The following is a 20,977-nucleotide window of genomic DNA, read 5'->3' on the forward strand; positions in this document are numbered from 1 at the left end:
AGCACTGTATTGTGAATGGAACTCTTTTCATAATTATTTTTGCAACTAAGAATAACATACTATATATTACTGATAGAATAAAATTAAAATTGATAAACTGTAACTTACTAAGAAGAAATCATTTGTGTGTGATAAAGTATTAGTTTATCTATCCTTTGGGCAAGAAAAGAGCAGTATGTTGTCATTTTTGGAGGCTGCTGAGATCCAAATGTTGTAAAGGTATGGGAGCTAAGTTTAGAATAAGCCATTTATAGTTAGGAATTACAGACACGTTATTATAGCAGTTATAAACAGAAGTGGATTTGGAAATATTTGCTATCTTATATTTCAGCCACATTATTATATATCATATAGCAAAGTATTTCATTATGCTTGAAAATATTTATCACTTACTTAATCAAAAAATATCCTTAAGTAAATATCGTAGTTCTTCCAAAATACAAAGATTTAGAAATGCCTAAAAATTTTGAATTTCACTCTTGACAAAGCATAAAACTAAGCCCACTTAATCTTGCAAATGTGAAAGTATGCAAAAGTGAAGAGGATCAGAAATACTTCTAACTAGTGTCCAGGATTTAAAGAAAATTCCAAGAACCCTCCAGAGATGGTCTTATGCAGATACTGTAGGGGTTCAAGTTGGTGTTGGTATAAAAAGCACTGATATTTTAAACAGAATCCTGGACAATCAAAGACACTGTCAGAACTCCCACTGACCAGAGTAGGAGCAAAGTGTCCTTACTTTTTAATGCTTCCTGAAATCTTGGCACAATGATATATGATCGGCAGTTTCTGTTAAATTGTTGCAGTGAAGAACCGAAAGGAAGTTTTTTATGACTAATAATTTTTTTCATTATGTTGAATTTAAATTCAAAGTCTGTTATCTAAATTTCGAATTTATATTTTAAATGAAATATTGAATATATATTTGCAAGCTTGTTTGAAACAGAATGAACATTTGACCTGTTTTTCTTGAATTTCTTGACAACTATTAAGTAATGGTGATGCATTAGTGTACATGAGGCATATGTGTCTATATTATGTATTAGATAATATGTCTATACACTTTAATAACATATTTTATGTCACTCTATTTAGAATTTATTTTTGTCAAGGAAGCATCTTTGTAATGTGATCTAATGACACACCTGAAATTTTTCCTCTGCTTCGTATTGTTTTCTAGAGTGAGTCTTTGATGCAACAGAAAACAAAAGAGCAAGAAGTTGCTTTGACAAAAGAGACTCTTCTCATGATCAATGACATGAGAATGAAGTTCCCAGGAAAAACAGATGAAGAATCAGAATTAATTATAGAAGATGTAAGTATCTATAAATAAGAAATAAGAGTAACAGGCTAGACACTTACTGTTTAGGCCACTAAAATGAAGGAAAGTAGGAAGCTCAATTTATGATTCATGAGCTTCTGTGGCCTTAAAACTTCCAAAACTCAGGATAATTCAAAAGATTTCGAAAGCCTGGAGCTTTGCATACTTTCTGACCTTAAAAGAGCAGCACTGAAAACATTCCTATGTTTTTAGAAAACGTATGAGAAGCAATCAGGAAGATTAGGAAAATTGAGTTTTTCATTGTGGAGAAAGTTCAAACTTTTAACTAAGCTAAGAAGAATGTTACAATTCATATTTTGTCTGATATTGTTAGTACAGATCCTGACACGTTTAACTTGCTCTTGAACAGGCATACTAGAGAACTCAGAATGGTATGCTGCAAGGCAAACTCTAAGTCTGCTAGTCATGAAGAACACCAGTCTCACTCTTTTTGGCTCTTCTAGTCTGTCAGCTTACCCTTTCTTACATCCAACATTGTCCTGAGCCTCATAATTTGGTATGAAAGACATGTGAAACAATGCCCAATCTCAAGAGCAATTAAAAAGCAACACCTAATATTAAGATATATAAGCAGAAAACACATGCTATCTAAATCCCTTTTAAATATCTAGTGCAAAGAAGCTAACATCAGCTTGGGAAAGAAAAAAAAAAAAGAAGATAGAAGTTATTTTCTCAGTCTAGTAGAAATATGGAGGGATCTCGTAATTTAAATTAACACCCTTATTCTAATGTAGTAAGCACAGTCCACGGTGTGTTAAAATTCATCTAATTCATTGTCCGTCTGGAAATGTCCTTTGCTCTGTTTGCTTTTGTCACGACCCAGACTGGACAGGCCAGGGAGTCGTGTTTAATTTGAAATTCCCTTGGGCTAAATTAAGGTGAAAGGACACCAAAGGATCAGTTAAAGATTTTATTCATGACAGAAGCAAACTGAACTGGGGAGGCGTGGTAGTAGGTGGCAGGGTTTCTCACAACAGGAATTGGCATAAGACTACTTCTGTAAACCGTGTAACCATATACATCAATTCGGGGAATAAGGAGATCCCTCCTGTTGAGTCATGAGGTTCAGAGCAGACCCCCTTGCTTTCCAGACTCCTCCTCAGAGAAGGGCCCAGGGGTGGCTGGATCCACTCAGTCTCAGACTTGGTCAGCGGTTTATATCTTGAAGCGGATGAGGTGTAGGGATTGTGGAAAAGGAAAAGGAAAGAGAGAAGAAGACAGAGAGAGAAAAAGGAAGAGAGAAAGATTTCACTGGTCCTGAGTCCAGCGTTGGTCCAGTCAGCCGAGGGGTCCAGTCAGCCGAGGGGTCCAGTCCCGGTGGGCTTGTGTGCCCGGGGCTTCAGTTGGTGTCCTTTTATCATCCTTGCCCCTCCTTCGGGCGGGCACTCAAACTCGTCAGGTTGATAAGCAGTTTGTGAGCCTTTGGGCTTGGGGGTTGTTTGTGGAGTAACTTCTCCTTCCCTGCAGACACATTGTTTGATCTTTGTATCAGAACAGTTTATCAGAACAGGGAGCTGTGCACCCTCCAGCACGCCCTCCCCCTCCTGTTGCTGATGTCTGAGCTGGTGGGCTTTTCACCTTGGCTCCTTGCTGTGCAGGGTTTGTCTTTAAGCAGAACTTGCCCCACCGCAATGTTTGAGACATTAACTTTTTCAGTCTCTCACAGCTTTCAAAATGTTGATTATGTCTCTAGTAATCTGTGCAACTACATCACAGTGGAAGGGAATTCTCCCGTACTGATGGTTGATTTGGGTGATTTTGGAAGATAGCATTCATAACTAGCATACTGAGTTTCTCATCTTAGAAGCAGAAATAAAATGCTTCATTAAACTTTCTTCTTCAGAAGTGTGTGTGTGTGCATTTCTGTACATATGGGAGTGTGTGTTTGTGTGTGCGCACGCGCGCGTGTGTGTGTGTGTAGGCACTCCACCTAGTGGTGCTTTCTCATACAGTGTTAGCATGGTTATAAATGCACTTTCTTATTGCAGAATTCTTTTATAAATTCGTCTGGCCTTAACCAGTTTCTGATGGAAAATAATATTTCGTCATGGAAGGAAACAAGTAATGGTATATTAGTTGTCAGTGAGGCAGAACTTGTCATAGGTTTGGAATAGAATAGAAAGATAAAATAACAAAATGACAGCTCACAGCTCGGGCTATTTTGGTAGCACTTAGCCATCATAAAAGGAGAGTATTGCAGTTCATATATGATCATTCATAGAAAGGATGTTTTCAAAGTATGTCTAATGTCCTTTATGCAGCAAAAACCCTCACTATTTAAATAGATTAACAGTTATGCATTATTGAACTTACTGCTGTGTTCAAGGAATCCAAGCTGAGTCAGTCAAGACAAGTTCCTACCTGCTTTGTAGTGTACAACTGTCAGAATCAGGTGGAAAAGAGGGTAGGATTAAACTGAAAGATTGCACACATCTTTGCAAATGTTCCCCCACATAAATTTGCAAATATTTTTCTATTTCTTTTAGAGAAAATTTCTTTTCACAGAGGTGTTTTAGACGCTCACACTTTTTAGCATTAGGAATGCTCATGAATGAAATGCCAGATTTCAGTTGTTTTTATGTGTATTTCTTTTATCTTGTGTTTTGCAATGACTACAGATTATGGATAATTGGAAGTATCATAAAACAAAAGTGGCATCCTATTGGTTGGTAAAACTGGATTCTGTAAAGCAACGCAAAGTAAGTAACATATATTTCATTTTCTGAAGATCATCTGAAGTAGACTCATAGCTGTGTTTCTACTGGTGTTTAGCAGTAGCTGGAAGGGACTTGAGATGCTAAAATATGCTATTAATACTAACATATATATGAATTAATTCCATTGCAGGAAATTATGTTGCTCCATATTTAGACAAGCATAATTTTCCTGGAATATAATTTCAAAAACAATTTCTTAAAAAATTAGTCTGCTGAAAGAAAAGCAAACAATGAATGATTAGTGCTTACATACCTAATTTTTAGCAAACATTTTTAGAAGTGTATTGATTCAGCAGATTTGATTGATAAGGGATAAACCAGTCAGCAGTTTCAGACCAGGCATATTAAAACTCCATTAGAGTTAGTGATATTGCACTTGGTTATTTGAGTCTTTGACCCACAGTATTACAATGGATCTTGTTGAATAAAAAATAGACCTGCCAAGCAAAGATTATTGGCATTGTTATAATGTTCAACTAACTGATTTAGTCTTGCAAAGGACTAGTTATATTTGTTTATCATTCTCTCTTCACTCATCTGCTATCTAGGAGCTACAGTTCTGCATAACATCTGAAGAGTTTTTAATCTGTTTAAAACCTGACATATGGTATTATGTCAGTCATATCTGTATGTCGTATGTCAGTCAAAATCATCTTCCCAGTGTAATATTTATTTTCCTTAATGTATCAGAGATTATATCTATTATTAATACTTTGGTGCTCCTAAACCAGTATTTTGGCTCTTTCTCTGCCTCAGTCACTGACACATTATGTGGATTAGCATATCGGGTCCAGGCATTTAATCTCTGTGTGTCTCAGTTTCACAATCTATTTTTATAGACCATAAAAGAAAGTAACAATCAAAATGCTGCATACATGATAAATATTATAATTGGAAAACTTTGGTAGATTGTTACAGAAGAATGGAAGAATGATTTCAGATCCTTATCTCAAATTACTTTTTATAAAATCAGCAGTATGATCCTCAGTCTTTCAAATCATATTTTATTGAATATTGTATTAAATGCTTGTATTTTCATGGTGGACAGAGGAAACATGTCCATTTAATGTGATGTCATACGATAGAAATATATTTGACTATTCAAGTTAAGTTCAGATATTAAATGGAATATGTGTCCACACAGCTTTCTAAAACTAAATTAGACATAACAAACTGAAGAACTTGGAAATGTAGGAGGCTATAATTTAATCAAAATCCTTCTCAAACCATGTCAAATGGCAGCACAGATCTATAATTTAGCAGAATTATTTCTTATGCCATTGACAGGAATCAGTAGAGCAATCAACTTCATTGGCTGAAATTGTGTCCTTTTTTGTTTGATAGCTGTAGCTGTTCTGCTGAATAATCCTTTGCTTAAAATGATCTCTTACTTCTTTTTAATTACAAGAAAGAGTGCTGTAGTCCCAATATACATGCATGTAGGTCTTTTCTATTGTGTGCTTATGGCAGTTGTAGCCTTTTACCCAAAACCAGAGAGAGTCTTAGTGGGGGCTTGTAGAAAATGGTGATATGGAGGAAGAGCTGCTAGGAGGGAGGGAGGGGTTGGTAGATACATACATACATACGTACATAGATAACAGGGCCCAAAATTCACACTGCTGCTGCAATGGAGATCTCATTTTCTCAGCAGGAATCTTTGGGACAGTTGGAACTGGTGGGGGACATGCTGCTAGAATTGCTTTCTTTAATCTATGACGCCACAAGTGTGGAAAGAAGTCACCAGATTGGGCCCATCATTGCAACTGAGATACAGGGCTTTCACACAAGACTGGTTAAGGTGTCTTCTTCAACCTTTCCCCACAGGTCATGCCTCAAAACTATGGGAAGGAATTACCACAGGGAAAGTGATACATCTGCACTTTGACAGACTGAGGCTGTTTACTAGACATCCTTAAATTGCCCTTCCTAAGCTCCTTTTGGCCATCTGGCTTAATTTACCTGTGTCTGTCTGTTTTGTTTTTTGTTTTATTTTCTTTTCAATCTAGGCAGAATTTTCTCCTTTAAGTGTTATTTTAGAAAGCCTACAATAAAGGGTAGTTCTGTCCTTTATTTGACCGACAGTTACGTAAAACCAAGGGCACATGTACAAAGTCAGGATGGTACAGGTTGATATGCCAGGTCATTATTAGCAAAAACTGCACAATCAGAAATGTGGATTTCTTTGCTTTTCTTATGAGGATATCTTTTACAACTCAGGAGACTTATAATTCCTGAAGCACTAGTGGGCCCTTCATCTTTGCTTGCACTGGAAATGATTTGCCTTTTTTTTCTTTAAACTGCTTTTAACCTCAATCCCTTCAAGCAATCAGATAGTTATTCTTAGAAGGGTAGTTTATAAAAATGGATTAACTTTGACAATGACATTGCAGCTGAGGACTGCTAAATGTGTAAGCTTTTGTTAATTTGAAAGAAGTATGTTTTATATTCCAATGAGGTGGGTAAAGGAGAAGCAAGCTCAAGGTGGAGAATATTTATGTAAGTAAGGAATCTGTCTCAAAGGTACCTTCTGCAACTTTGTGAAATACAAAACAGAAACTCAGTCCCCTTCACTATACTTACTGGGAAATTCTAACACACAAGAAGGAAATACCTGGGCAATGTACTAGATTTCACAATGTTCATCCCTGACAGCTATATTTGCTTAACAATTATTCAACGTGATGTAGAAAAATTAAACTTCTGCTCATATTCCTAGTGTGTAATATTCCTGCATTACAGCAGAGGTACATTAGGCATTTAGAAGCAAGTTGAGAGTAAACTGATGAAATCGATACATGCTAAAATGAAATTTAGTCTCCCAAGACTTTAAGAAAAAAAAGAGACTTTTACGTGGAAGGAGTTGTGACTGCTTCATGTACATCACTTCATCACTTTACATAATTTCTTTAAAAGTGTTTTGATGGTTACCAGAGGGTTTTGAATACGCTCTTTCATAACATCTTGTTCTGTTACACCTAGATAATTGGTTATGTTAAAGTAAATGATGTAAATTAAAGTAAACAGAGAGATGAAGGCAAACTAGGGAAATTACTTAGAAAAATGAGGATGTAGGTTTCATGAAGTTCCAACTCTTGTGCAATGCCTTGTCTCTTTTCTTAAATGGATGATTGAGGCCATGTTTGCAAATTAAGAACAATTAACTGGGACTTTTCCCCCCTCTGGCATATTGGCAATATCAGCACAGTAAAAAAAAAACAAGAAAGTTTTTTTTCCAGAGTACCTGGCAGTCTGCGGCTTGCTTTAGGATGCAAGGTTCAGTCCTTAGTTTTCTTCAACTCCAGGTGCTAAAGTAAAAGCAAAAGCTCTACATTGGCATCATAGTTCCTAGTTCATGTCTTTTGGACTAGTGAGAGAATCTATACGGGGTGGAATTGTTCTGTTTTACACAGGGAGATAAATTACTATTAGTGTAACACTGCAAAGAAATGTATGGTTGATCCTTTATGTAATCTAGGAACTTAGTTGGTTCAAATGGGTGTATACAATCACAGCTACTGGCCATTTGTGTGGGAAAGCCTTAATCAGGCGAGATACTAGGAAAAGGCTGCTTGAGATGCATTAAGACAGTAGGCTAACGCTGCTAAGGGAATGTCTGAAAATCTGGACCCATTCCACAAGCATGCGGTAGTCCAAAACCTGGGTTTAGCTCCTGCAGTCACTAAACAAGATCACCTTTCTTAGGTTATAATTTACTACTGTTTCTATCTCACTTTTAGGGATGAAGAGACCACAGGTGTGGTTTTTAGTATGTTAGACACCTGCATTCATAAAGATTCCCAACAGAGAGGACACCATTGTATTTACATTGGCTTATTATGTGCATGGAATTAGGGCAAGACTGTCCTGGTTTTCACTGAGATACAGTTAATTTTCTTCCTAGTAGCTGGTATAGTGTTATGTTTTGGATTCAGTATGAGAAGAATGTTGGTAACACTGATGTTTTCAGTTGTTGCTAAGTCGTGTTTAGACTAAGTCAAGTATTTTTCAGCTTCTCATGCATAGCCAGCAAGAAGGCTGGAGGGGCACAAGAAGTTGGGAGGGGACACAGCCAGGGCAGCTGACCCAAACTGGCCAAAGGGTATTCCATACCATGTGATGTCATGCCCAGTATATAAACTGGGGGGAGTTGGCCTGGGGGGATCTCTGCTCAGGAAGTGAGTGGCTGCGTGGTGCTTAGTTGCTGGCTGGGGTTAAACCACGACGGGTGGGATGGAGGTGGCACGGATCACTGCTTGGCTACTAACTGGGCATTGGTCGGCGAGTGGTGAGCAATTGCATTGTGCATCACTTGTTTTGTGTATTCCAATCCTTTAATTATTATTGTCATTTTATTATTGTTATTATTATCATTATTAGTTTCTTCCTTTCTGTCCTATTAAACTGTTTTTATCTCAACCCACGAGTTTTACTTTTTTTCCTGATTGTCTCCCCCATCCCACTGGGTGGGGGAGAAGTGAATGAGCGGCTGCATGGTGCTTAGCTGCTGGCTGCGGTTAAACCACAACAAAGACCCATGCATGCAGACTAATCCTAGGTCTTCAAAAAAGAGTTTAAATAATATGTAAATGACATATTTCATCAAGGTTGTCATTATTAGGTATCTATAGATTTTCTGCCCATTAAGCATTACTCTTTACTACACAGCTTCATCGTGCTATTGCAAGCATTTTGTTTATTTATGCTTTGTTTCCTTCATCACATCTAATCAGATTATAAACAACCGGTTGTTATGCAGGACCAAAAAATTGCAGTTCTATGCCATTCTTTCATGCTTCACTGTTCTGCTACATCTCCTTCACCTTTTGAGAGTCAGATGTTTCACTGTGTGATTCAGTCAAATCTGAAAGTTTCCTGGGAAAGTATTGTACCTTCAAATTTGTAACCTCTTATACCAAATAAACAAATACCTCCATTGGTTCACCACCCACTTGAGTCTGACTGGTTTTTTTGGAAGATGCTGTTTTGTGAAACAGGCAGTAAGGGTGTCTCCTTTACAGGAAATCATGTTGATTTAACTGACTTTTTTGTTAATAGGTTACATGCACCGTAGGCTTTTTTTAGGACAGATTTTACACTATTCAGAGTGCCAGTGTGGGGCCTAAATACTACTTTGGTCACAAAACTATTCCCAGTCTTATTGATAGTATCTAAATAGACAGAAGCCAAGGCACTCTGGAGCCTGTTTCTCTCCAATGATTATGCAGAGAACCTAGAGGCCTGACTTAAGAGAATGTACAGGTGTTTAAAAGCAGGCAAGATGAATCCCACCTTCCATGTCCCAGTTCAGTGGGATGTGCAAAGGTGTATCCAAGAGGACTCTTGATGAGTTGGATGTGTGACTGCCTGTAAGTGTGTGTGTGGACTGAGTAGCTAAGACTTAGTGGGTAAAACTCTCAGTGCTATACTGAATGCAGCTTAGCATTTTCTTCACCCACATCTCTACACACTTGTATTTAAATGTAGTCTGCATCTAATAAGCCCGTTGCACTTCTATAAACATTGCTGTTTTAAATATCTTGCTGATTATTTTCTTACTTATTGATTTCACTACACTGTTTCCTGCATGAAAGGTAAAGTAAAATGGTTTGATCTAAGGTAATACTGAGCTTAAACAGACATTAAACCAAAAGCAGTTTGTAGCAGTTTTCAGAATGGTATTTTAAAAGGGAGTGGGAAAAGAAGAAGAGATAATCTTCAAATATATAGTATTTGGGTTGTTAATTACATTGCTTCTAGTCTCTAATTGTGTCCATTTTGTTTCTTTTTAAACTTGTTTTGTCATTTAAACAAGCTAGTATTGAACAGACTAAAAAAGATAGAAATGAACTTTTCTGTAATAAAAATAAAATATTTTGTTTTGGCTTTGCAAATGTTATTGACACAAAAAGCATATCATAAACATTTGCTGATGAATACACAGAAATGAAACATAGACATCTGTGGGAATTTATAGCTATGCAGTCATATGTGCATGTGTGTATGTGTGCAGTGAATCAGTGAACAGTTGGTTTTAGGTTTTGCAATACGCCTTTGCTTTGATTTGCTTCAAATACTTTTTCCTAGGTTTTGGATATAGTCAAGACAAGTGTTCGTGCAGTTCTACAGCATGTCTGGAAGGCTCCAGACATTGAGAATTTACATCTGTACCGTCTCTTTAACCGTGTATTTAATCGCTTACTTTGGAGCCATGGTCAAGGTTTATGGAACTGTTTCTGTAATTCAGGGTAAGCCTATTTTTCTTATCTTAGTCTTCTTCCTAACTTCACAATTACAGTCAATGCTGGCATACTTTGTTGCTCATTTTCATTCAAGACAATGCTGTAATACATTGAACTTTTTTTAAAACCATCTAAAGATATAGTATAATTAGAAATCTAATAATCTAGGCCAACGATTTCAGTAATGGAATCAGACATTTAGTAATGTATTTTAAAATATAATAATCTAAGGAAAAAGTCTAATTTTCAAAATATCTGAGATTTAGATCAACTGTTTCATCAGATGGTGCACAATTCTGAGGCCAGACCACTGTAAGTGTCAAACGTGGACTTATCATCAGCAGAAATCATTGTCATACCTATGTGAGCTCAAGACTTACAAGGGAAGAATTCAGTCACAAATGCAGTTGACATCTCATGCCAAATGTAATGTCAGTTCCGTGATTTACAAATAATGAGTTTGAATTTCTGTGCTTGATTACATTCACTGTTTCCCACACTGGTGGGAATTTAAGTATATGCAGAATAGGAAATGTCCACACTGAGGTAAGCAGATGTTTTTGGTTTGAGTACCAAATACAAGTTTTTTATGGGAAAAAAAAAGATCAGGCCGTATATTGAAAGTTCAATATCCTACACGTCAAATGCTACATACCTGAAATCAAAGGCATTCCTGTAAGGATAGGTTTGGATGATCAGATCATAGGTATAATATAATCTCTGCCCCCCCCCGCAATTCCTTCATAAAATAAGAATACAAATGTTTAAATATGAAATATATTACATACAAAAAGACATTTTCTCTGTAAGTATATACAATGTATAAAGAATGGGAGGGGTTTTGATTAGCTTGCATGAGGTGTTCCAAGACATTTATTGAAAATGAACTGCAACAAACGCAGTAATATGCTGATGGATATTGTATGTACAAAGGAATCAGGTCAATATGTTCTTCACATATAGTCATTTGTCATATGTAGAGAATGCATGTAATGCACTAGTTAATTGTTTCCCAACAAAATAGATAACAAGAAGAGGGATCTGAGAGTATCTAAAAGGTCATCAGTTTTTTGGGCTTTTTTATCATTATCTTGTCATTGCTGAAGGCTTGTTGTTGTTGTGCAAGCCGTTAGGAGTCTTCACATTTTTTTCACTGAGATGGGCCATAGGAACATGCCGATAATGTCAGCCTTAAGATTTGCTAGGGGTAGGTATTGGGTATGTAGCACACTCCAAAAGTTAAAGTAGGGTGAGAAAAGATTTCTGTGTTTCCAATCTGAAACATTTTTTCTGTATAATCCTCAGCATCTGCGGGGTCCCTTCTTCATGCCAGCAGAGGTGTGTGAAGTCTTGAGTCCAAACTCAATTTTTGTTGTCATAGAATATTATAATTACCTTCCCTTTTAATAATGCTGTTATTATTTTGAGTTTTACTTTTAGTGTGCAAATCTTCTAATATGCATGAAAATTTTCATTTTAGATTTTTTTTCCTCTAAAAAGAATGGTTTTTATTCAAAACCTTTGAGCTACTCTGTTGCTTACTTGGCTTGGGAGAAGAGTCTTTGAGCCAGCAGAAGAGTTCAGTGAAGAGTTGGATTTCTCATATAGCAATGATTTCATTCATGCAGAACAAAACTCAGCTGACTCCAAAGTGGAGCTAAATTCTTTGACAAAGATCCAATTCCTTGTAAGAGGAGTTGCTATGTAAAAGGTTCTAAAAATACTGCAAAAGTAATACACAAATATCCAGTATGCGTAGAGATCAGTCTGCATGTAATATACTTAACACAGAATTCACAGAAGAAAACAGAAAGGCTGTTTGTACCTTCCCAGTATGTTTATTCAGTTACAAGCATCCTTCTTGCCATGTAATCCACAACAGGGAACTCATGACAGCACCTCTGTAGCAGAGGCCAACTTCTCATCACTCTTCCTTAGAGTTCATTGTGCCATTTTAAAGAACAGATTAGAATAAACATAGGTCACGTGTAGAATTTGGAGAAACGTGTCAGGAAGGGGTATTAATGTGCTAATTCAGAAACAACATGAGTATATGAAAATATATTAAGGAGTATAGTACTTCCACTATTTGTAAGATATATGTCTTGGGAGAATAGCAGAGCTAATAGCCTTAAGGTTTCCTCTTGCTGGTTAGATCTCTGCTAGGCATATGCTATTTTAGCAAAAAGAATGAACAAAGAAACAAAGAAAACCTCAGTGAAATAATCGTGATGTAGATGCTTTCATAAAGCTACATTTGTTTTACTGTATAATAAACAAAATTAATAAGAGAAAGCTGGTAGAACCAGTTGACTTCAGATGGTTATAAAAAGAGTAACACGTAGTCGACAATATTGCACAACCAAGCATACTTTTTTATGGATCTGGTGAGAACTCCATGGTTTCTTACTAGTGTATGGAAACTAAATTTACAGCATAACAAATTAAGCTTCCTTAGGTAATAGTACTCTGATCCCTGTTGACTGCAGTATAGTGGAGTATGAACTGAATCTGTGTAGCAAATGGAGGAGGTTGCACAGCACGTTTATATGAAAGCTCATTAAAATTCATATATATATTTTGAAATCTCAATCTTTGTTATTGGGGCAACTGTATACCACTATGTTCATAATCAGCCATAGTTATAGCAGGCCACGTATTATTCTTCACTAATAAAATCCCTCCTAACTGCAGGAAAGTGATCACAGACCTCAAAGCCCAGGACTTAAGGAATTTATCAGGAAAGTTTCTTCCACAGGACTTTGGAGATTTATGGATTGAATTAGAATATAATTATGTGTAGCACTGTGAATCTGTTGAACCAATGTAATACTTAAAACTTCATCTTGCTCCTTTCTACCAACCATCATGTGGCTTCATGAGGAAAGAATGAAGACAATAGATTAATTTCCATGTAAAAATACATGTGGAAAGTTCCCAGACAGGAAACAGTATTGAGAAAAATATATTAAAGAAAATAGTAACTCCTCAAGTAGTAGAATTATTTGGTTTATGAAGTGAAACAGTTTTGGCCTTATAAACAATATTTCTTAAACAATTCATTACATGGATAATAATAAAGAATAAATTTTGTCCTTGAATTTGTCCTGAAATCGTGTCACTTTGAAAATTATGTGTGCAGTGGAAATTCTGTAGGACTGAACAGTTTCAGCTGGAACATACCATCTAGACTGAGGAGCCAGGCTGAAAAATCAGTTAGCTATACATACAGCTTATCTTTTAGTCATTAATGTTCATAATTCCATCCTAATACAGCATAATTTAAAAAATCTCACTAGGCAGAAGTAAGCTTGCTGGTTCTTTGATGTTGTTTTAAGGACAAACTTCTTACACCAGCATTGTGAAATCTACTGCTGATCTCAGTGGACAAGGCTAAATCATCCTGGATGCTGTGTTGAAGCCAGATGCAGCAAATTTTCCTCACTCTATGAAGTGCTTTCATAAACAAAAAACCTCAAGCTTACAAACCTTCTGTGCTACTGGATAATGTTTTGACCAAAACCAAGTCTTCACAGGGACCATGTTGCCTTGAAAACAGATGTAATGATCTGTAATCAGGTCAGAATTTTGCACAAACAGGAGTGTTGAGGTGTATGCAAAGAACTATTGTCTTCTGTGGTAAAAGATACCTGGTTTATATTGGTATGGTAGGGTTTGGTTTTCTCTGGAAAGAGAAATGGCTTTTTAAGAAAACAAAAGCATGATGGTCTGCATTTCAAAAAGGAATGCTTCTATAGATACACTTTGCAAGCTGCACTTACTTGTAGGAGACCAACCCCCTATGACCAGACAGAATAATAAGAGTATTTGAGTGACTAGATTGAGGAACTCTCCTTATATGATTATTTGGATAAGGAAGCGGAGTACATACTAATCTCCTATAAATTAATTTCATATTTGTTTCTTAGTATCATGTACTTAAATTAGAAGAAGAATATTATTATGCTGTGTAGAGATTTAGAAATAATTTATTACTTTTATTAATTCCTTTAATACCATATCACATTTGCATTCAGGTGGTAGCCTGTTAAAAAATAATAAGTGTTTTTTGTTATTCCTGTTGTAAGACACATATACAATTATGTGACAGTAAATCTTTATGTGCTAAACCTAAGTAATGGCCCTATAAATGCTTTAGGGAACAAACCAAGTGAAAAATGGTTCTGGACGTTTCACATATGAAGATTAACTTCTTAATTTGTGTTTTAGACTCAGCATCTGCCAGCACTTGTGTTACAATAATATAGAGCTTTCCTGTAAACAGGCAAGGTCTTGCTTTTTCTCTTGTTCCTCTATTGTTAAATCTGATATAAAGCAGTAAAGCTCTGAGATTGCAGTTTGCGACAGAATACATGAAGTTGTGTCTTTTTCCCTAACAGGAGCTCTTGGGAAACCATATTCAGTAAAAGCACAGAGGTGGTGACTCCTGAGCAACTCCAGTGTTGCCAACAAATAGTACAGCTTTGCAAACACTGCCTGCTGGTGGTTTACAAATATTCATCAGATTCAAGAGGATCCCCAACTGGGATTAGCCCCCACTGGGATGATACAAGGTATACATTTCAATATTCTCTTCCTAACTTGTAAGTATAAGGGATAATATTGGAACAGGTTTCAGTCTATGTTGCTACCACTACACTTTTCTTTAAGCCTAGTTCACTATGTATTTAAGAAAAAAAAGGCAACCCCCCTAACATTTCCCTTGATCCTGAATTTTTATCATTCTAATCTCTCTAGCCCACTCATGAAGTGCTACTAAAAGATGACTTGATATATACGCATTTTGTGTGAAAGCACACTTATTAAAGTTTTGATCACTTACTGCCCAAGTAGCTGCAGCAAAGGCTTTCCATAAAGTGAACTGAAAATTTCCTTTCTTCCCCTTCTCAGATCCCTCAAAAGTCACTGATTGCAGATTTGCATTCCTAGAGGTATCCTAACATGTACGATACTTCTGGCTTCACATTCGCAGTGGGATGATATAGGGGCAGAGCTCCAGCCAAGGGTCAGGTAAGTGCCATCTGATTTACTGTATTGCACAGTTTTGCAAAGTTGATTTCCAAAACCTACAGATTGAAAGTTTTATTATTTCACCTTACAGAGCATAAATATATTTTCAAACCTTGCAAAACAGCATCATATAGTAAAAAAATTATTTGGCACTTACCCGATTCTCCATTGGCTGGTTTAGTTCTCCAACTGGATACAATAGGGATTATAATATTGTCAGTATAGGGATTACTGAAAATGCTCCAACTGTGGGAGTCAACGATCTGCAATTTAACAGCTGTAGGTGGAGAATTAAATGTAAATTGCAAATTACTTAGGTTCCAAATTCTATCCATAGTGGCAATTTGAATTATTATGCATACAAATTTACCAATGCTTTGTTTATATAAAACATTTTACAGACATTATTTCATAGAAGGGCTTTATAAGTTAAATGTTATGTGAAAAGCAAACCTGTGATATATTATCTGTTAAACTTATTTTATGACTTAATTGCTTACTTACCTTATCTCAGACTAGTTATTTGATACGCTGAACCCATTTGTTATTGTCGTATGGATCTTAAGGCACTCTTACATAATTTAAAATCAACCAGAAACTGAATTTGTTTGGTCACAGCAAAAGTAGAAGTTAGCCACAAAACAAGTCATATTCAATATTAACATCTACTGAGCTATAGCAGGAGTATGGTAAAGTCATTTGGATTAGCTAAGACTAGAAAATCTTCAGCCTTGAAGTTTTTATTGCTTTTGCTGTTAATACGGCAGAAAACTTTTCATCATGACCCATGACTTAACTATTCAAACTGATCAGATTACACTGTACTGCAGCTAAAAGGCTTGTGTTTGGAAAGCAGTGAAAGGGATGGTCCAAGAGAACTTTCTCGTCTCCAGTTTCTCTGTTTCCTTGGATAATGAATGGAAGTTTATTCACAAATTTTACACACTAGAGGAATCTAAGCCCTTTATATCCTAAATATCAGTATGTCTTCAGCAATGCAGTGTCATGACAGCTCTGATTGATTCAAGTTACAATTTTTTATGTTAATCTCCAAAAATGTTACATCTGTACTGTGGATACAGCAATATGCTAGTTAACCATGATATACTGAATTTGTGAAGTGAAAGATACGTATGGAAATAAATGCTTTTGCTCATTATGCTCCACAATTTTAATGTAATGAACTATTTTTCTAGAAATGAAAGAACCACAATACTATTTCACTTTTCATCTAGGTTTCTGTTTTTAAATGATATAAGAATCTGCAATACTAATAATAGTTTTCTTGACTCTCCGTAAAATTGTGTGAAGTACAAGAAGAGATCAGAGTATAATTTAATAAATGTACAAGAAGTCAATTTTTTCAAGACTTTATAAATTGAAGAATTTTTTTTTCTGAGCACAAACCAATTTTTTGTTTTGTTTGTGTTTATGAAACAAATGTTTGTAAAACTAAAACTTTCAAAGATTACAAATAGATACCTCTTTAGCTGGGTAAACTTATTTGTACAGGGAGAGACAAAAAGGGAATGAAAACTGGCACAGTGTTCTTTTTTCACTTTTCAAATGTGTTCTCAATCCCATCTCCTAACTGTAAATCCACTATATGTCATGAAGAGGATGAATAGGAGTATTAATGTAAGTGTGTATTAATGTCATTTTTTTCTCACAAAATTAAAAGTGTAAAGAGAACAATAGGAGAGCTCAAAAACTATACTGAAATCTCTTTAAAACAATAGCTAAAATCAAACTGTGTAAAAAAAGTCAGACTTTTCATATTTTGATAGATTCACCTGTGTTACAAAATTAAAAAAAAAATACCATCTACTGCTAGATTCTTACAGCTTGCTAAATAATCTTATCTATTAGATGGCATATTCTCTGGGAAGCATTCGAGTTTTTTACTGTATCATCAAGCAAAGGTAGGACTCAGTCTGGTGATGTAGTGAACAGTTAAGCTCACCACCAACCCGTTCCAAATCAGACTTTATTTTTTTGGAAATTGTTTTAAAAAAAATGCATTGGTGATAATATTTTTATAATAACAGCTTTTCTCAAAGCTTAAACAAACCACATGGGTACACTTTCTTATATAGATTGTCTCCCATTGCCAGTGTGATGCTGTTTCTATCCATGTGATTAGTAGGATCAGTCTTTTAACTTATGCATCATTAATCAATATGATTCACTAGAATGATGCAACAATTTTAAAGCAATAATTTATACAATGTGTTGTGTTAATCCATGCTAACATTGACATAATTATGAAATTCTGATTTAGTGTGGATGTTATTTTTGCACTTACTGAGGTCATCTAATGATTTCTACAATTAACTGTTAGGAAATGATAACATGAAAAGATTTAAGAATGAATATTAGGCATATGCTAAATTATTGTTTGTAGTATTACATAAAATACAGGCTATATAGTTACCTGAATTTAAAAGGTAAATAGTCATTGATGTGACTTACTAGGTTGCAGCATCATTGTTTCTTGCTTTACTAGAGTAGTGATGATAGCATGCCTATTTTTAGAGAATTAGAGTTGAACCAAAGCTGAAAATCTCTGTTTTTTCCCTGATTAACTTTTTTTATAACTTAACTTTTTATAAGCTGGTTAACATCAATTGCAGTTTTTACCCAGTTTAAATTAAATAAATAGTACCATAATAACAGAGAACAACGGGTGAAGTATTATTTTTGGTAGTAGTGTTACACAGGATGCCATTGTTTTATTTATCTGCTGGCTTTAAACATAAAGGACTGGAAAGATGTTTGATCCTCATACAACGTCTTGAAATTTTGCTAAGCGTTTCTCTGAGTTCAGATCTGTTTCCTGAGTTAGCTAGGGCCTAATGCCCTGTAAATTTTATAAATAGTACTTATTGTACATAATTTCTTGCATACAACGATTATAAGGTATGGCGCATGAACAACTAATTCTTTTGCTCTTGAATGTCACTTTGCCTGTAAACTCTGCTATATTTTTCATATCCTTTGTAGGTATTTATTGCCAGGACCTTCACTGTTCCTTATGAAATCATCCTCGTCCAACCTTAGCTGCAGTTCATCTGGAATGCCTCGCCCTAACATTTTGTTCACACACAGATACAGTCACTTGTGAAGCAAAAGGAAAGTTGCTGTTCTTTGTAAATAATGGCACTCAATTTTTTTTTTCAAATTAAAATTTGTGATGGAGCTAAATATAAGCACTGTTATATATTTACTACCATATTATGATAACATTTAGATGAAAACCTACTGTAAAAGCATAGCTTTTCTGGAAACATAATAAACCTTGTTAAGTTGTTTACACACACATGTGAATGTGTAGATCTTGCTAGGTTTATAAGTAATTCCTTCCTACTAGAAATGTTATTTTTGCTGCAGAATATATAAACTGGAATTGATCTTGAAGATCCTATTACAGTGTTACATTATTTTGTAAGTACAATACTTTGACTTGAATATTATTTATTGTAAAGTATACTATTTATTGTCTTAAATGTAATTGATCCTTTAACAAGGCAGATGATTAAAAAACTGTGGTAGAAGAGTAAAACTGTAACAGTCACTGAAAATAATCTAATCATTTTTTGGACATGTTTCAAACAATCCCCAAAACTCTGTAAGCCAAACCTAAAGCAGACATCTTTTTATTTCTCCTCTGAAACTACAAGATCAATTTAATGCTTCTATTTTTCTTAGAGGACATGGTATAGTATCTTTTAGCCAAAGTGAAGGCATCTAGTACACAAACAGTAAAAATATCAGTTTAGGCATTCAGTTTCTGTTTGGATTCTTGTAATAAAATGGAAGCCGGTGTTTGTTACCAGATTTTCATTCACATTACCTATGTCCTGTGCCTTTAAGTTTCCTTTGGGAGCAAGCAGTAATCTCCAACTCACAGAAGCATGCATAGTGCATAGTTTTTCTGTTTTACTGCAAAAGTAGTAAAGCATACATTTTTAGGAAATACCACAGCTATAATGTATTATTTCAACCTTAAACTAATTGTTTTGTTGTAGTTTTTAGCATACAGTCCAGTACCTACTGTAGAATGTATCCTTGCAATGGACAGTATTTACTAGATTGCTGACACTTTAAAATGTTGGAAATCTAATTCATTAGAAAGCTGTCATTCAGATTCAGCTTCCTGAGCCTGGCTGAAGGGCACAAAAAGAAAATGAGCCAGAGCGGGCACTTAGTATTAACAGGATTTGTAACCTGAAAACATCATTCAGATTTTGCTACATACAGCCATTCATCCCACTCAGCATTGTGCCATATAAGCCTTATTCATTATAGAAATAATTATTAAAAAAAAAAATCAGTTAATCTAGATTTAAAAATAGATTAAGTTTTTTAACTGAGTGAAGAACAGAGTAATTGTTATTTACCAAAGACTTGTTTACTTACCGATCATGTAACCCTGAAACATGTTTGTGAATGATCAATATATTTCAGGTATACTTAAACAAATAATTTTGGGGCTAATTATCCTCAGGAGCAAGTATGTGAGATGTTTTTGATATCCAGAGATTATAGACAAATTTAAGAGACTTAAGAGATTTGAGATGGAAGTTGTCTGGAAATGATTTTTTAAATTTTTAGTCATAGCAGATATAAAATTGGGAATTTGGGTGAGATTTTTGATGCCTGTGCGGTAGTGCCTCAGCTCTAGAACTGCAGGATATATGATAATGAGACTATTTGTAAACAATTGGAAAATCCTCTTGAGATTAGCCAGATTTAAGCAGTCTTCTGGTCTGGTAAAGTCTTTTCATTTTTGTGGTAATACTAGTTTAGTAATGTAGTATGTTCACATTAATGGTATATCTCTTTTGGTCCATACAGTGACTACTGATAAAGCATAATATGGTTATCTGTAAGGCCTAATAAAAGCTGTAAATTCTCTCTTCTTGGGGGAGGCTTCCATTCTACTCTGCTTTTGGCCATAAGGATAAAACCAGCTTCCAGCTTAGCTTGCCAGACTCAAACAGAACCTTAGGATAGTAAGTCCGCAAGCCTCCCCCCCCCCCCCCCCCTTTTTTTCCCCCCTTCTTTTAAACTGTGTTGATATCTGTATTCTGAGAAGCCAGTGCTGGGACAGGTCAATCTGTACAGAATACTCAGCCAGCAGAAAGGGGGCTACTAACCATACCTATGCGGTATGGACAGATCTAGAAAAAAAAATACATTTAGCACGTACAAAAGTGGACCAGGTTGTTGGTTTACGTCTGATGTTACTTAATATATTCAAATTTCTGATAACCTTTCCTCAAGTGGTACTGTGTTCCTAATAACGTGTGAATCAACAGCTTCAATAAATGTAACGCTACACTTTCCTGCCAGCTCCTCAGAACCAGTGCGTATGGTCTACGGGTGAATTATGGGCTGCGTGTACAGTCCGACTCCAGATAGCGCGGTAGGTGGAAGCGTTTACTGCCTCCCTTCTGCGAAACAGCAGCATTTCCTTCGCGATCAGGTGAGTGGTCGGAGTAAATGAGCCTTTAAGCAGTAATTAGTTCGGGCCTTGGGCTCCTGCGGGTGCCGCTGCGGCTGAACCTGCAGCCCGGTGCCCAGCCGGCGTGCGGAGCCCTCGTCTTGCGCCGCCACCGAACCTTTGCTCGGGAAGCCACAGATTA

General features: G+C 35.8%; 1 protein-coding gene across 8 annotated transcripts in view; it reads left to right on the forward strand.

The window, feature by feature from the left end:
* TTLL7 (tubulin tyrosine ligase like 7) overlaps nucleotides 1-20,676 on the forward strand; it is an 81,349-nt gene extending 60,673 nt beyond the window's left edge. For 5 of the 8 annotated variants that reach the window (XM_030033593.2, XM_030033597.2, XM_030033596.2 and 2 more), the window contains 5 exons: nucleotides 1,181-1,315; nucleotides 3,961-4,041; nucleotides 10,144-10,304; nucleotides 14,699-14,872; nucleotides 18,333-20,676. In XM_030033593.2, the coding sequence (XP_029889453.1) occupies nucleotides 1,181-1,315; nucleotides 3,961-4,041; nucleotides 10,144-10,304; nucleotides 14,699-14,872; nucleotides 18,333-18,453 (672 nt within the window). In that variant the 3' untranslated portion in view covers nucleotides 18,454-20,676. Of the gene's footprint in view, nucleotides 1-1,180; nucleotides 1,316-3,960; nucleotides 4,042-7,796; nucleotides 8,037-10,143; nucleotides 10,305-14,698; nucleotides 14,873-15,209; nucleotides 15,330-18,332 lie in introns of those variants that run through there. The other 3 variants (XR_003926072.2, XM_030033598.2, XM_030033599.2) reach the window with 3 other exon arrangements.
* Nucleotides 20,677-20,977: the final 301 nt, after the last annotated feature.

The sequence above is a fragment of the Aquila chrysaetos genome, chromosome 12, assembly GCF_900496995.4.
Source record: "Aquila chrysaetos chrysaetos chromosome 12, bAquChr1.4, whole genome shotgun sequence".
In the NCBI taxonomy this organism is placed as follows: Eukaryota; Metazoa; Chordata; class Aves; order Accipitriformes; family Accipitridae; genus Aquila; species Aquila chrysaetos.